Source organism: Schistocerca nitens, chromosome 1, assembly GCF_023898315.1.
Source record: "Schistocerca nitens isolate TAMUIC-IGC-003100 chromosome 1, iqSchNite1.1, whole genome shotgun sequence".
In the NCBI taxonomy this organism is placed as follows: Eukaryota; Metazoa; Arthropoda; class Insecta; order Orthoptera; family Acrididae; genus Schistocerca; species Schistocerca nitens.
This window is the reverse complement of record NC_064614.1, coordinates 427057164-427074805: the sequence shown is the minus strand read 5'-3', so window position 1 is coordinate 427074805 and position 17642 is coordinate 427057164. Positions and strand designations below refer to the sequence as shown.

General features: G+C 36.5%; 1 protein-coding gene across 6 annotated transcripts in view; it reads right to left on the bottom strand.

Annotated features, from left to right (window-relative positions):
• The window catches only part of LOC126250644 (tektin-1), a 215978-nt gene that overhangs the window by 57809 nt on the left and 140527 nt on the right, over positions 1-17642 (bottom strand). For all 6 annotated transcript variants that reach the window (XM_049951580.1, XM_049951578.1, XM_049951577.1 and 3 more), the window contains exon 5: positions 6904-7126. In XM_049951580.1, coding sequence (XP_049807537.1) covers positions 6904-7126 — 223 coding nt within the window. The remainder of the gene's footprint in view (positions 1-6903; positions 7127-17642) is intronic.

Below are 17642 nucleotides of genomic sequence, written 5' to 3'. Positions count from 1 at the left end.
CCTCAATACTTGTTCTCACATCATGCTCCGCACAGACCTGGTATATCATGCTTTACAGCTGCCGTACATCAGACCATACCAAGTGCTAGGACAGGACACACACACACAATGGATATCCTCCTCCAGGGAAAGCCGACCAGTGTTTCCACTGAGTGGGTAAAACCTGCTTGGACAATGACAGCACCAAATGCAATCTCACAGAAAACGTTAGACACACCTCGCAACAAACCCACACCCATAGCAGAGCTAGACAGCGGTGACCCACCAGAGTTCCACACCATGGGACCTAATGCATCAGCAGAATCATTGAGCAGCACCCACACCCCACACCTGCACTATCCGCATTTGGGCAGGCCGAGAGGTGAAGTTTAAGTACCCCACCATACCTGGTGTTCCGCACTTCAGGGGGAGAGGGGGGGGGGGGCTGTGTGGGAGTGACAAGTCAATAGTCAACAGGACACTGAAACACTCTCATTGCAAATGAGGTACTTTGGAGAAAGGAGTGTTTGTTTTCCTACGTTAATGAATGTTTGTATTGTGTTCGTGCGGAATAATAAAAGTGATCCTTTCCAGTGTAAAATCCATGCAAGCGTTTTCTTTTATGTAGTGTAATTACTCCTACAATGTTGAGAATTGTATGTTGATGATTTCTTCATTCCTAGTGAATGCTATTATTGACATTCTTTTAAATGACATTACTGTCTCACAAGCAGTAATCTATGTATGGCATGTGATTAAACAATGTTGATGGTAAGCACTGGTTGAGGAACAGGGAAGTGTGGCACACAGGGAATGATTTCATATGATGTTGTAGACTTTCAGATAGTGACAAAATATTGCTTTGGCATATGTAAAAACAATGCTGATCTGACTACCTCTTGCTTTCAGGTGTAATGTACAGGTCAGCCAGTTATTATGAATATATTTTAGCAATACATAAACTAAGGGAATGTTCCATCCAGGAACTTCCATTGCTGTTGAAAATATTTTAAGGTTTTTATGTGAAATTTTATTTCAAAAGAATCAGAAATGTCATTCAAACATTAATCCATCATCACTCTTTATGTCTATGCAATGCCTATGACCCTGAGAGAACCATAGAATCAGCACTTTGCCACCTTATTATCACGTGTATGCTTTGCACACTCCACTGAATAAATCAAATACACATGTCACCTATGTGACAAATAGAGAATGTGGAAAATGAGTCATTGGATACTGCTAGAGCAGTTGCTAGAGTGTCTTGTAGGGCAGAGCTCAGCCTAGATGCTCTCTCATATTCAGCCTTCAGACAGAGGAGACAGCTTGACCCTGTCTGCCTCTAGCTCTGTTCTCAAGGAATGACTACTAGACACATAGATGTGAATGGCCTCTTGTCACATTGCCCATTCCCTTTCTTGTATTCAAAAACTTAGACTGGCAGTCATCCTTTGCTCCCCTCCCAGGTGAGCCCTTCTGTACTCCATAACTTCAGAATATGCTCCAAGATTATGTCATTATACACTTTCATTTTGAAATTTACATTTCCACTGATCTCCTGCTTTTATTTTGCCATGAACCAGATGCAGCAATACACTGATAATGATGTCCAGAGTGTGCTAGATCTGGACATTTTACTGACATAATGGGAAAAATCCACATCTGCAGCACACTGCCTGCCAGCCAGTCCAGCCTGAGCCACGCCATGAGCTCACAAAGCAACGAACACTGTTCATGTGTGTTCTGTGTGTGTTGCTGCTGCTCAGGGCCAATTTCACTGTCACAGGGAGCTAGCCAGTGCTGGCTGGAGCTGTCATGTTGCTGCTCATCACTAAGCTGCCCACATATCACAGGGCATGCAAATTGCACCACTCCCATGGCCTTGCCAGCACTCCCCCGTGATAGGCCGAGAGCACAGATACTGCAACCCACCGGCATCTAGAGGCACTGCCCTGTTAGCTGCCTCCCACCCACCTGTGCTGCCACATCTAATACTGCATGGTCTGGCTTCCAGCCAAACTGTCCACACTCTCCTCAACAGTGTGGATCACACACCATCCATTCATTGGCACAGCCTACCTGCAGCTGCCCAGCCTAAGTACTCTGTGTACAGTGCTGGGGCATCTCTTCCTCACTCCCATTGCAGGCAGCACCCACTGATGGGTCCATACCACATCCACATGGGATATGAGGCAAGTATCCTTAGCTGTTTGCATGCGCCTTTATTGCTAGCTGTTGCACTTTGCATGTCATACGATGTCTTGATAAGTAGTCTATGTTTGAACGTTTTGACTGTGCTTTGAGTGCACAAAATGCCCTTCACATGCTCCCAGGTAGAGAGTGGAGAAGAATGAAGTACCAAAGTTGTAAGGACCTTGTTGAGACTTTACAAGAGCAATTAGTGGCACTTGGGATGAGAAGTTGGGAATTAGAGGAATGATTTCAAGCAAGACAGAAATTGAAACCAAACAAAGTTGATTTAAGTGTGCAAACCACCTCTGTTGGTGCTGTTATTAATAATCACCCCCCCCCCCCCCATCCCACAAACACACACACACACACACACACACACACACACCTGCCCCTCTTGTGTAAGAAACTGATTAATTTGAGAAACAGTTTACCTGCTGTAAATTTTATTCCCTCTTTCTTGGGGAAACCCTTTGAAAATGTGAACAACTTTTTACAAAATGTCTGCAATACTGATTGCATTTGCTCATGAACAGAAGGTTTTATGTTGAATGTGGCATGCCTAAAGCTATTGGTGACACACACACTTATGTGTAGTCAGTAATCACATTAAGAAATACAGAATGTATTGAGGGATTGGCCAAAGGTTTACTGGAGAGATATTCTAACATAAGAGTGTGAGCTGTTACCAGGACTGGGCAAGGTAAGGAGAATATTTTGAGGCTTTTGTAAATAGAAAGATAGAATTCCCTCCCACAATCTTGTGTCATACAAATGATTTTGTGGAAGATGCAACATGGAATGATATCCTTTTAGAAGAGGCCAAATCACAAGCCATTGCTGTGTTTATCTGCAATATAAATCCACAAATTGGAGTTGATGTTCGAGTGGCATTATCTCTTCTTGGCATGAGTTAGTGTGCTTCAAATTATTGTATGAGGAATTTCGGCTATTTGAGTGATTCCCTCATACAATAATGACGCTTGTTGTGTGTCACACCAAGACAGACTGCTAGTGATATAAACAGCTGTGCCATATTGCAATGCCCTTGTTATATCTACTGTAAAGGAATTGGTCTCTGGGGTGATTACTGTCACCGATCATGAGGTACATCAACCAAAACAGAGGAAGATTTCTCAATTAATAGAGATCTGTGTACTCTCCAGGACCTTGCAACTTACAAGTTGTGGAGTACTGTCCAGAGAGCAACCACACCAATTGTGGAATTTCCTTGCGTTTAATTTTTGTGTTATGATCATGCTATCTCTTTCCTCTATCTTATTGACATCTACCCACAATTTCATGCCACTGACATGTGGGGGTCTCTGCCCACATGGAGGAGAGAACATTAAGGTCCTCTGAACTGCTTCTGCTAAGAGGCCATGCCTCACCTGAGGCCAACACCATCTATGTGCCACAGGAGGATCCTAATCACATGAACTTTGATGGGAGTGACTTGTTTTCAGGCCCAGATACAGATATGTCTTCAGGATCTAGGCTTTCCAAGAACAGTTGCAGATCATTAGATTCTGACAATCTTGGGACAGTCTATCAGATTACTAGTCGGGATAGATTACTATAGTCCTGCAGGGGCATTATGCAGTGATAACAATATGACTAGCACCTGCTGTTGGCAAAACCACTAGGATGCTATGTGGACTATAGACCTGCAGGGGCATCATACAGTCATAATAATATGAAGTTTTGCCTGTGACACAGTGCTACTTAGCTGTTGCTGCATTTTGCACCTCTGTTTCAGGAAAATTAAAGACACCACATTTGTTGGCATGGACCAATGTAAACAAAATTTTGTGCATTTACATAGGACAATGAATATTGTATTTACTTTGTTAATGGTGCACCATTTCATATTTTGCTATCTGACTTCTGTAGTGATCAGCAAACAAATGTTGAGTCTTTTTTTGTGTAGTGTTATTAATCATAGACTGGCCAAAAATAGTTACATTAATGTTTATTGTATTTGAATGACATGTCATTCTTCAGAAATACTTAAGATAACACCAGACCCTGTTTTTTAACAATTGCCCATAGCCATTGAAAGGTACCCTTCCTATCTTAAATAAATGTGTGTGTACCAGAGTTGTGGAATTTAAATGGACCTCATGCATAAAGCATGCCATTAATCTATTTAAGAATAAAGTTCTGTCATCAGTTGCACAGTTATTTTTATTCTGCATTACTAGTTTCACCAGATAAATCTATCATCTTCAGAAGCCTAGAATATTTGGGACAATATAAATCATAAAAACTCGGGCATACACTTATGTAAAATATAGGACTTTTACTACAAGAACTTACTTAATATTGGTTTAGCAGATGTCAGTATCTTCTTCAAAGAATCATAATGTTACAACATGTCCAAAATGTACATATTGTATGTTATAATCATAACCATACTTTGAAAACTTATAGTAAATGTATGACATTTATGTACAGAAACCAGTTATTGTGCTAGCATCAAGTAATATACATAAAAGCATATAAAAAGTATAACTAACGTATATGAAGGAAGTTACATAGAATACATTTGAAAGACATTTCACAAAGTTCCATATAAGCTACAGCTGACATTAATATCTAAAATTAATGGTCTAATTTTATATATGTGTGCCCTAAGAGGTAAGAATATCAGTAACATATTCTGCTGTGTCTGTTCCTTGGAAAGGACAATTTTTTCTGACCATCACTTGCACATGAGTCCTAAATGAACTGTCGAGGGGCAACAGTGGTTCCCTTGCCCATGGGCAAGGGAAAAATATAATGCAATCAGTTGTTTTTCAGTCTATAAAATTATTTGAAAGTCAGTATTATGTAGGTTTCTAAGTGGTTCATCTTCCAAAATATTAAAAATACTTTATACCTACAGGTGTATGCCCCCCCCTCCTCCCCCCCCCAACCCCACCCCACCCCCTCACCACCCTCGCACCCTGTACAAATCAGATGGATACATTCCATCCATTATGTTTTTCTTCTCCCCAAAAATTATTGTTTTGTTTGAAAATATTTTTTATATAGTCACCAATTTTATATGTCCACAGTGCTTAACATCTTGAATACTAAGTCAGGACTTATCCAAATTTACTACCCCATTTTTTGGTCATTTAGAATTTATTTGTGTCACTAATTCGGCTGAAAACCATGCTACTTGCAGTTACCAGTAATTTCAGATTTTGTAGTCACTATTCATTTGTAAAAGTACATCTAACAACTAACTTCCTGATAAATTAGATAAAAAAGATATATGAATAATTATAGCATACATACAGCTAATGCTGGGAACTCATTAGCATGATTTGTGCTCATTTAGTTTCAGAGTAATTAGCATCCTTATTTAAAACATTGTTACAGAAATGGAATCTCATATTTATGCACACCAGCCAGCATAATTCAATACAGATTATTGTTGTATCTAAAATTCCTCATTCAAAAGAATCTTCCTTTAATTTTCATTTGCTCACAAATTTAAATCTGTAATTGTAACTCGAGAAAATTTGACAAACAACAATAGCTGAATGTAGTTCTGATTATTGCAAACTTATAAAATAGGTGGTGTTCAATCATATCATTCTACATAATGTTATCATATGAGCAAGATCCATGCCCAAAGTGCAGTTTACAGGTCATAAAATGTACCACAATGTATCTAGATTTTGAGTTGGGGAGTTTTCACAAAGCTTCAGTGACTGTTTTTTAATGGTTCATAGTGAACTAATAATTATTCTCATCAACAGTGTTAATTTTCAATAATTATCATTACTCATTGTGAAAATAGGATCAGACTGTGAGTTGTGTTATTTCAAACTTATACTTACACTGTGCACATATTTTCATATGGATTTGACTATTAGATTTCAAGGACATTGATTTATTCAATGACTGTGTCAGTTATACATGTTCGCTACATGTGAATTGCTGGAACAGTTAGGCCAATGTTAGGTTACTATACTCAAAAAAATCATATTATTAGACATCAACCAAGTGTTGTATGTGGTTAACCAATTAAATGTAGTGTAGTTAAAGTAAATGAGACATAATCTGGCCATAAACATTACTTCAGCCAATATCTAAGGGCAATTAAAGTTTGTGGACTACAAAGTGGGTGTGGACCACCTTATTAGTACTAAATTGTTCCCACCACCAACCTTACAGCCACATTTGATGGATGTTTTGATATCAGAAGCATATTATTTGCACAGGTAAATATGGTTATGCCACCCACAAAACCACTGTCACCCCCCCCCCCCCCCAATCCCCTCATACAAACTATCTTATAGCCCTTGAGGGGGTTCAACTGGCTACCTGTAAATGGCACAGTAATATTCTTGGTCAGCAGCTTACACAGGTATATCAGTCCTTATCTTCAGTTTATTTTGCAAGAAACATCACCTCATCTCATAATATTAATTTTGAAACATTACAGTTTCATCCTGTTACCTTGGATATTTGTGATGCAGCATTGCATGAATGATTCCTCCCCTATGTGACTCCAGTTTAGTGTCTGCAGTGAATGGTGCCATGACTGAAATTGTAAGCTCTTTCTAAATGTGTTGTATAATAAGGAAAATAATACACCATAAATGAATCATCAGAAATAGTTACCTGCAATGTTTCACTCTTTCACATTTATTTACAAAATTAATTGTCTTTCATACACACTTTAACCTAACTAGATTCAAGATTAAGACATTGTAATATATAACGCAATTAAATTACCTCCTTCAGCTGGTTCTCAAACTTTATTTTTGCATCTCTTGTTTCTTTTATTCTTTGTTGGAAAATGTAATTGGTATCGTAATACAGCTCCCAGAGTTCTTCATTTATCTTTTTAAGAATCATATCAATGCCAGACCGCAGTGAGTAACTATTTTTAATTTCTTTTGATGCGCGCTCAATATTTCCAATTGTAAATAGTGCCCATTCTTCTTCTGTAATGTTGCTAATGGAAAAAGTTTGATGAACTCTTTGAAATAATTCTCCATAGATTTCTACAACTACTATTATTAGTACTAATCTTATACAGTATCAAACAATATAAACTGCATCAATATGTCTGGTAATTTATATCAACTGCTAAATTTCTGCTATAGTGGTGGCACTCATAAATGTTTTGTGAGCAAAACAGTCTAAATTGATTAGGATGTTACTTTATTTACAGTGTTGTTTTGTCTACTGGCATGATCAGATCTATGGTGAAGATTAAATGAACATATAAGAATGAGAGAATTTTGTTACATGCTATAAGGCTACATGGGTTGAAAACTTAAAAAGGTTCAGAAATACTAAAAAGTTCACTCACCAAAACATAGAACTTGTGAACCTAGAAATTGTAGGACAAAGCAGCATGAAGTTGTGACAAGGTTTGCAGCATATTCCTACAATGGGACTGATGATGCACTTGAAGAGGCAGAAGCATGGGTTAGTGCAAAAGCATGAAAGTCTTGCACAGGGCACCAAGATAAAATGCCTTAAACATAATGGAAGACCTTGAAATTTCTACCCATAAAAACAGAGACTCACAGACTATTTTGACTAAACAGTGTGAATTCAGTCCTAAAGCTTTTTTTTATTATTTTTTTGCTGTGGCATGTGCTGACTCAGATATGTTCTCTTGCTTTCCACTGGACCACACCTCATTTTGCATTTGTAGGGTTGGCAGAACTCCCACTGCTTGACAACTGACCTGTCTCTATGTGCAAGTTACTAGTTCTACTTCAAAGTGGAGCTGCCTTCAAAATAGTATTAATTTATTAATCAATCTATTTCATTCTTTAGCAACTATTTTAGGAATCCACAAACTTCGGTATATCTGTTTAACCAAATTTTAGTTCATAAGATGCAGTTTTTATGAGCAGGACATGTATAATAATAAGAGCTAATACAACTTTTAAATTCACAACAACATGTTGAGAGAAAATATGTTTAATATAAGATTCTATGCAGATGTTGTATGGACTTGACTGTAAAGCACATTTAATGAAAACTTGCTGACATTTTAGATGACCTCCACAGTAATTTAGTGCTGTCATCTGCACAATTAATTTTAGAGGTCTGCAAATGTACTCTTTTAAATCCTGGTTTATAATTTGTCATCTGAAAATCGAATTTTATGAGTATGCAGTTGAACTAATTTATATCATGTTTTGTAATCTGACTTTGAATGATGATAATTTTAAATAATGACTATCATTTCATATTTAATAACTAAAAAAATAAAGGAAAAAGGTCACCACACTATGTGGCATCTTTCTGGACTTACAAAAAGCATTTGACTGTGTTGATATGACCATATTGCTGGACAAACTGTGGAACAATGGCATTCGAGGCACAGCTCATAATCTGATGAGGCCTACTTGACAAATAGGAAGCAGTTTGTGTTTATTAGCACTACAGAGGGAGCATACAAATCAAACAGCAATGACATAAATTTTGGTATTCCACAGGGGTCAATATTAGGACCACTTCATTTTATTATTTATGTTAATGATATTCAGTCCATAACAAACCATGCAACAGCTCTCTTATATGCAGATGATACCACGTTAACATGCTGCAATCCAAGCTATTCACAGCTCGATGTGGAATCCAATACTGCGGCAGGCTTAATTCTGCAGTATTTTAATGAAAACAAACTAAAATTAAACACAAATAAATCTGTGTATATTGAATTTGATCTTGGGAGGCAAAAAACTCATGAAAACCGAATCTTAATGGGTGACAAATACATTAAAAAACAATACTTGACCAAATTTCTTGGCCTGACACTTGATGCAGAGTTAAACTGGTCTGATCATGTGAATGATATTTTCAAAAAGCTATGTACTACCGTATATGTCCTAAGAAAACTGACACGTTTTTGTAACATCACCACTCTGAGGCAAATATATTTTGCACTATTTGAATCCCATCTAAGCTATGGGATAGAGGTATGGGGATCCAGCAGTAAAGGTAATATGAAAAGTGTACTTATATTACAAAAGAAGGCACTTAGAATTATGGGAAAGAAATGTGCCGGGAGTCCTGCAGAAATTTGTTTAAAGAATTTAAAATACTAACTGTTCATAACCTGTATGTCCTGAAGATAATCATTATGGCAGTAAACAGTAACAAAACACTTAATAAAGAAATACACGATCACAACACTAGAGGTAGAGAAAGATCCCACATCATATCTCATAGAACAACACTTTATGAGAAAAGCCCTCACTATGCAGGCATTAAACTACTGAATTGCTTCCATCCTAATATCTCCAAATTGCCCATTACAAAACTAAAAACGAAATTACAAATATGGCTCCTAAACAATCCTGTATATTCAATAGATGAGTTTCTAGATTTAGTACACTCGTATGATGGACGACCATCTATCTAAAAATATATGTAATCTCAGATCTTAAACTGTGTCACAAACTGTAAATACTTGAATGTCAGATATGAATACTGTGTCACAAACTGTAGATTCCTTAATCTAAGTATGGCAATAACAAATTTTTTTATATATAGTTCATATATGTAACTCTGTTCTCTCAACTAAATTTAGAAAAAATTGTGTAGATAAAAGTGCCAGACAATAATATGTAACCCTAGTAAGTAAGGCTCTGACTTATCCAGCTCATCCAAGATCATCCTGCAGACGCTTATTTAAAGAGCTAGAAAACTTCACTGTAGCCTCACAATATATATATTCACTTATGAAATTTGTTATTAACAATCCAAACGAATTCAAAAGTAATAGCAGTGTACATGGCTACAACACTAGGAGAAAGGATGATCTTCACTACTCAAGGTTAAATCTAACTTTGGCTCAGAAGGGGGTACATTATGCTGCCACAAAAGTCTTTGGTCACTTACCTAATAGCATCTAAAGTCTGACAGATAACCATATAACATTTAAAAGGAAATTAAAAGAATTTCTTAATGGCAACTCCTCCTACTCATTAGATGAAATTTTGGATATAGTAAGTGGGTAATTTCCCAACCTTCAAAAAAAAAAAAAAATTGAGTGTCATGTAATATTTTGTCTAATGTAATATCTTGTATAGACACCTTTTATTAACCTGACACGTTCCACATCATTACGAAGTGTCGTATTCATGATCTATGGAATAAGTACTAATCTAATCCAGAAGACTGGAACAAAAAAACCTTTTTTTGTAATTAGTTTATGTTGGATCAAAATAAATAAATAAATAATTGTATAAATAAAGTGAACACAGCAGTTAAAATAGATCCCTCTCAGGCTTATTGCAGCAAAGAGCAACAGATATTGCACTCCTGCAGGAGGTAGTATCATCACATATAGATTGGATACAGGAATACAAGGTCATCACAAATATAGACCCAGAATCTAAATGCGACACAGCAATAATGATAAGGTAAGGAACAGAGACTGGCAAAACAAAAATGATGTCAAACAATCACAGAATTGCAGTCATGATAGAAACAGAGTTGTCTGTAAATTTATTCACCCCATCTGGCACAGATAAAAAGCAAGACAGGAACACCTTTCTCAATGAAAAAATATGTGAACTCCTCATGTACAACAACAAGAACAACACCAACATTCTAATAGGAGGCAAAATTAACTGTCACTGCAGAAGCAGAATTGTGAATTGTGTTTTATTCATCTCATGACGTACATTTGCAATCTATTTGGTTTGCATACAGGAGACATGTCAAAAATTTATAAAACAGTTACAATGATTTTTACATTAATAAATAATAGCACTATAATAAATAATGACACTATAAGGACAACACATTGTACCCAGCTCAAATTTCCAGTTTGTCCCGCATGAATTCATCCACTGAGTAATAACACTTCAGTGTCAGTACCTCATATAGGTTTCTTTTATGTGAACCTAAATTCATCTGAATCAGCTTATTCCCTTTTAAATTATTACAAATTTTAATTCCCATGTATTGAGGTCTCTGGGCATACAGTCTGAGGTGGTGGGTAGGGAGCATAAAGTTTTCTTTTTTCTGGTATCATGTGAATGGACAAAATGATTTCCCCCAAATAATTCATCTGGTGTCCAAAAAATAATATACGTGATTTCAGTCTTTCTCAGTGTATTCCACTGATGAATTCTTCTCAGGTTATCAGCCAAGTGGTGGCGTCGTCTTGTCGCAATGTTTCAATGAGTTTCGTTGAACTGTTGTGACAAGACGACGCCACCACTTGGCTGATAACCCGAGAAGAATTTATCAGACAAAAATATAATAATCTCATATATGTATAAGGATGGCAGAGTTAATATTTTAAGTTTTCTAAATAATGGTTGACATGGTTCTTTGTGATTTGCAGTGCACATATTTCGTATGATTTTTTTTCTGTATTTTTAGTACCCGCACTATGTGTGTCGAGTTACCCCAAAATACAATACCATACCTAATAATGGATTCAAAGTAGCTTGTATATGCTACTTTTTGTGTATCCATGTCAGTTGCAGTTGACAATTGCATTGCAGATCAAATCCCATTACTGAATGTCTACAGAGAACTACAAGAACTCGTCAAACATCTGTGACTGGAAGACTCATGGCAACTGCTCAGTCAGTCAACACAGAATTCATGTACTATTGTAACAGTGGTAGAAGCAGACTGGACAGAATTTATGTGAAAAAAGTATTAGTTACCTGACTACATATTGTGTGCAGAAGCCTGTCCTTCGATATTTTTGTTTCACTGCAACTATGAATGTGGCATACACCTCCAGACAGAAAGGATCATGAGAAGAAAACTAAGCTGAAAGTTCTTGGCTCACTGCAACTATGAACGTGGCATACACCTCCAGACAGAAAGGATCATGGAAACAAAATGCAGCTGAAAGTGGAATGAAGAAACAGAGAGAGAAAGAGAATTTTTTGGTGGAGAACCATAGCAGAATTCTACACACTCTGCATAAGAGACACTCTAAATGCACCACTATACAATGAACTACTCCACTAGTCCTGCCTCGAGTGTGAAGAATTAAAACAACAGTTCTGCAGATGAAGCATTATCAGTTGAGATGTTTGATCACCTGCACCAGGAGATCAGCCTGTCACAATGCACCTTCTCAATAGGGAGAGGTAAATAATGAACAGCAGAATTGTAAATGAACTATGTGACAAGGATGGAAAAACATTTAAAACAAAAGCAGAAATCAAAATTCAAATAGAACAATACTTTTAAGAACTCTTCCACATAAAAGAAACAAACAATGCATAAACTGCAAACACGATGCAGCTAACAAGATGGATGCTAACAGACAAAGGCAGAGTGGCACTGACGGAGAGTGTCAATGATGAAGAAGTCAAAGACATAATGGAGAGCACTGCCAAAGGAAAAATGCTGGGTGCCAACAGCATCCAGCTTGAATTCTAGCTTGCCTACTGGGATGGTTAATAGGACAACAACTCATGCATATTGTTGATGTGATATTCAACTGGGCAGAAATTCAACTTGCAATTATGAAAGCAACAATAACATTTTTTTTAAAAAAAAAGAAAGGTGCCCAACACTGATTGCAAGTTGATAGCAAAATGTGTCACAAACAACATCAAAATGGCTATGAAAAAAGTGATCAGCCCATAGCAGACTTGTGCAGTACCAGACACAAACTTACTTGACATCACCAGCTCCAAAGGAGATGCTATACTATATGCAGCAACCACCAGAACTGTCACTGCCATAATATCTGTAGATTTCCAAAAGGTGTTTGACAGGATTTATCACTGTTATCTGATGAGAATGCTCACCAGACACAGCTTTGGAACAGAAGTTCAGCAGGATCACAGATAAAATTGTGAACAACATTTGATACAGAATATCAGTAAATGGATGGACATCAAAAGACATCAAACACAAAAAATCAGTGAGGCAAGGCTATCCACTACCCATAGCTATATTCACAGCAGCACTTGACCAAACATTCTAAAAGCTCTTGAGCAGTATCACAAGTTTCACCATAGTAGACAAGCCTGTATGGCATACACCAATGACATGGGAATCTTCCTTGAAGACCAACAGGATACATGTAATTGTGAAAACTTTCTAATTAGTATCAGGTGCTAAAACCAACAAAACAAAAACAGTGCTATTGCCAATTGAAAAAAAGAGAAATCTATCTGATCGGTCATACAAAACATTAGAAACTCACAACATACTTCTCATATTCATACAACATTGACCTCTTAAAATGGCTATGTACAATTGGAGAGCCATATTACACACAATACAAAGTCTCAACAGGATGCACACCAACCAAGAATTAAACCTTCACCAGAAAATAGAGCTAATAAATGCATGATGCTGTCAGAATCTTAAAACATGGTGCAAATCCTCAGCACCCCAACGGAAATAGCACAAGAAATAACGGGTACTGCCTTCTATCTCCTGTAGAGTTTGGAAATCTTCAAAGTAGCACAAGCAATATGCTCGCTGCTGGTAAAAGGAGGGAGACTAAGTTTGGTGGACAAAAAAACAGAATGTGCACCACTGTTATTATGATAGGCACTCATCATTCAAGATAAAATACTCAGGAAGCCTCTTAGCCACAATACTGGAAGATTCAGATCTGTGTCAGAAAAAGCATTGGTTGATACTAGCCATATTCCATTCAAACGGTAACACATCAAGCAGCACTACCCAAATAAAAGCTATGAACTTACCACTATGGCTAACCCTAGTCACAGGACAACTCAGATGATAAACAGCATTCTAACTGGGAATGCAACCAGGAGCAAAATGGAAACAAAATATTCTGACTACTGTAGGTTGCAGATATGGATAATCATTTCTGAAACCACTCTACTAAAATACGCCAGAGAGACTTGGAATTGTCAACAGAACAGCACCAACAAATGAAAAAAACTGAAATGATCATGTGTCATTTCTTCACTGGGATATACCCTTCAGGGTTCAGCCACTGTATTGCAAATCTTTTTCGTTGACGCCACTTTGGTGACTTGTGTGTCAATGATGATGAAACTGATGAAGCACCAACAAATGAAAGGGTGGCACAATTAAACCTCACAGCAACAGACAAGCACAAAATATGTAACAGCAAGGACACCTTGGAACACTGCTTCACTTACAAAAATTGCAGAAGAATGTGGGAAACATGTCATCAAATGTTAGCACAAAAAAGTGGAACAGATCCAAGAATCATGAAAGCTGCAGTGCTCACCACCCCAGATACTAAACCATTTCTATGCCCAAAAAGACTCACATCATTATGGATCCTTGCCATGATAGGTCACACCATCATAGCAAGGATGGGCTTCTGGGAAGAGTACAAGAAAGTCAAGTAGCAAAGAAGGTATCAAGAAAACATCTGCAACTGCCTCCAGATACCCCTGCAGAAAGTCCTCAATAATGCCCTCTCCCCAGAATTTTATCACCAGCAGCTTCACCAACCACCTAATCCCCTCACCTGTCCCCCATCTGCCCACACACATATCCCACACATTTTAACATCAAAGCAAATCATTCCCTTTCTACTCATGTGCATCCACCCACTATTAGCATGCCTGTGACAAATAATAAATCCAGTTATTGTGTCAGTTTTTTGTTTCCCTTGCAAGTGAATTTAAAAAAAAAATGTGTATCTCATAGTTCATATCACTCTGATTTCTTGCTCTGTGTAATGAGTAGCGAAGTATCACCTATATGAACTTCTTTCCTGCATTTTAAACGGTATGCCAGATCCCATCTATAAAACAAATTGCACCCACTTGATTTCTGTGTTTTGCTGTTTTATTTTGTTTATTATTTGAATTTCATATATTGTATGTCCAAGTGCTCTACCAACTTGCCCACGAAAGGCAAAGGTCCTGAGTTTGAGTCTCGGACCGGTATACAGTTTTAATCTGCCAGAAAGTTTCAGTAACATAATTGCATCAGAGCATGAGAAACTCTCAGAAAACTGAAAGAACAAATTTGAAGAGTTTGTGCACACATGGAACACCCTAGATTAGATTAGATTAGATTAGTTTTTCGTTCCATAGATCCGTGCTGAGGAGATTCTCGTGGATGTGGAACATGTCAATTTTTTTTTTAAGCTGAAATAACAATACTAATAGTATGAATATATACAATACATCATTTGTTTCTATTAAAAAATTCGTCAATGGAGTAGAAGGAGTTGGCCACTAGTAACTCTTTCAGGCTCCTTTTAAACTGATCTTTATTTGTAATTAAATTTTTTATGTTTACTGGCAAATTATTCAGCATGGCAATGCCATACCATACAATAGCACTGCAACATCTGCCTCAATCTGACACCGTGGGTTCACTGTCTTTGATCATCATCCATACAGTCCCAACTTGGCCCTATCCAATTTTCATCTGTTTCCAAAACTTAAAGAACACATTTGACAACTTTACTTTGATAGTGATGGAGAAGTGCAAGCATAGATGAGTTTGTGGCTCTGTCAACAAAGTCAAACATTTTACAGTGATAGTATCATCAAACTGGCCTCTCAATGGGATAAAGGTATTCATCACCAGGATGATTATATTGAGCAATAAATATACAGACATGAAGAATAAAGATGAAGAATGTTAATAAAGTTTGTTTTATTTAAAAACTTTAAGAGTTTACACATAAAAATTTTAGAATTATTACTTTTCAGCACATCCTTGTTGTTTAACACAATGCATAAAATTTCAATTGCTTTATATATATTATCTGTCTTTTGGTTAGTTAGTTAATTGCTTGTTTATGGATCATTTTGCTTGATAGATCATAATGATGTGGAATCGGCCATTTGACATTCACATCACAAATGAATTTCGAATGCCCAATTCCTTATACAGATGTCTATTTTCATACCAAATGCATGTTCACAGTTGTTGATTACCCATGATCTCCTGATTGATTTTCCAGAAGAAGGGAACATAGCTAATAAAAATGGAATTGAATGATAATATATTGTGCTGGTTCACAAGTGAAAAAAGGAAACAAAAGACATTGAGAGAGACAAATATTGAAAGAAATAACAGAAAATTAAATATGAAATGATATACAAAGTGGGCAGTAAAAGCTGCTACTTTGTAACTAAATTCATGTTACTAATTTCAAATAAAATGTATAATGGTTAGAAAAGGTTTGATTCTAGGCTGATGTAAGTTTTTAAACAATGACATTCTATGAGCATTTCTATGAAGTGTAAAATATACAAAGATGAAAAAATTAATTGGTAATATTTTAATATACATAGATGAAAAAACTAAAGTGTAATATTTTTTATTTACACTATCTTTACTAACAATATTTTATAAAATATTGATGATTAAAAATTTATATTTTGTGGGCAATATGTAATTAAAAATAATAAGACACAAATTTTTCATAAAAAATAACAACTGGATACATTTTAATTAGCATATATTTGGTAAATTTTATACTTATATGCCTATATTGCTAGTTACCACATAGAGGAGGCACTCAGCTGCAGAGAGACGCAATGAAAAAGACTGCTAAAATATGCAGTCGGTGTCTAGAGCCCGGGGAGAATGGTCATGTGTGTGCAAGTTGTTCTTGTGTGAAAGTGTGTGTGTTTTCTACTGAAAGACTTTGTTGTAAAGCGTTAATATTTAAAGTCTTTTTCATTGTGTGTGTCTGCAACTCAATGCCTCCTCTATATGGTGAATAGCAATTTATCCCCTACATATTGGAGTTATTCCATACTGGATTTCCCATTGTTTGACATTCAAATGACTATGACAACTGAATGGAAAAAATGAAAAAAAAAGACTGAAATAAGACTTGTGTCTGTGATTACCTGTCTCATGTGCTACCAATTTGTATGTTCATCTTTATGTATTTTATGATTCATGGAAATACTCATAGAATGTGCACCACGTTAAAAACTTACCATTGGCCAGGAATCAAACCTGGGGTGTTCACATTGCAGTCAAGCATTCTACTACAGAACCGTTTGGCTCACTGACAAAATTGACCATGAATTACTGAACTGAAGACACTTGGAAAGTTTCAGAGTTGATTTACTTGAGAATGTTTGAGAGTCGTATCTATGAGCTATAGGAAATTAATATTTTATTTCTGAACCTCATGTACGATAAATATAAAAAATTACAAGAACTCAGTTGCCATTCATTATCCTTGTTAGTCTTGAGAGGTTTCTGTCCCCTGGGTAGCTCTATCCTTTCAAATGTGTGATTAAAAACTAGAGATGAGAATTTTTTCTTCATTGCTTGTTTCCATGCTTCCTTAATTATCCCTTCCAAGATTTCTTTAAGATCAATCTGCTCATTTGGAAATACCTCTTCATGTAGTACGAAAAATGATCTGGCCATTACTTTGATTTTGGTCCTGTGCTTGACCTTTGAGGTTTAACTCCTTTTTTGAACTACAGGATCCATTATTTGATTCTCATTTTTCTCATCTGAGCTTCAGTTTCCATTGGATCACTGTGAAAACCATGAAAAGGTTCATTATCTCTCTC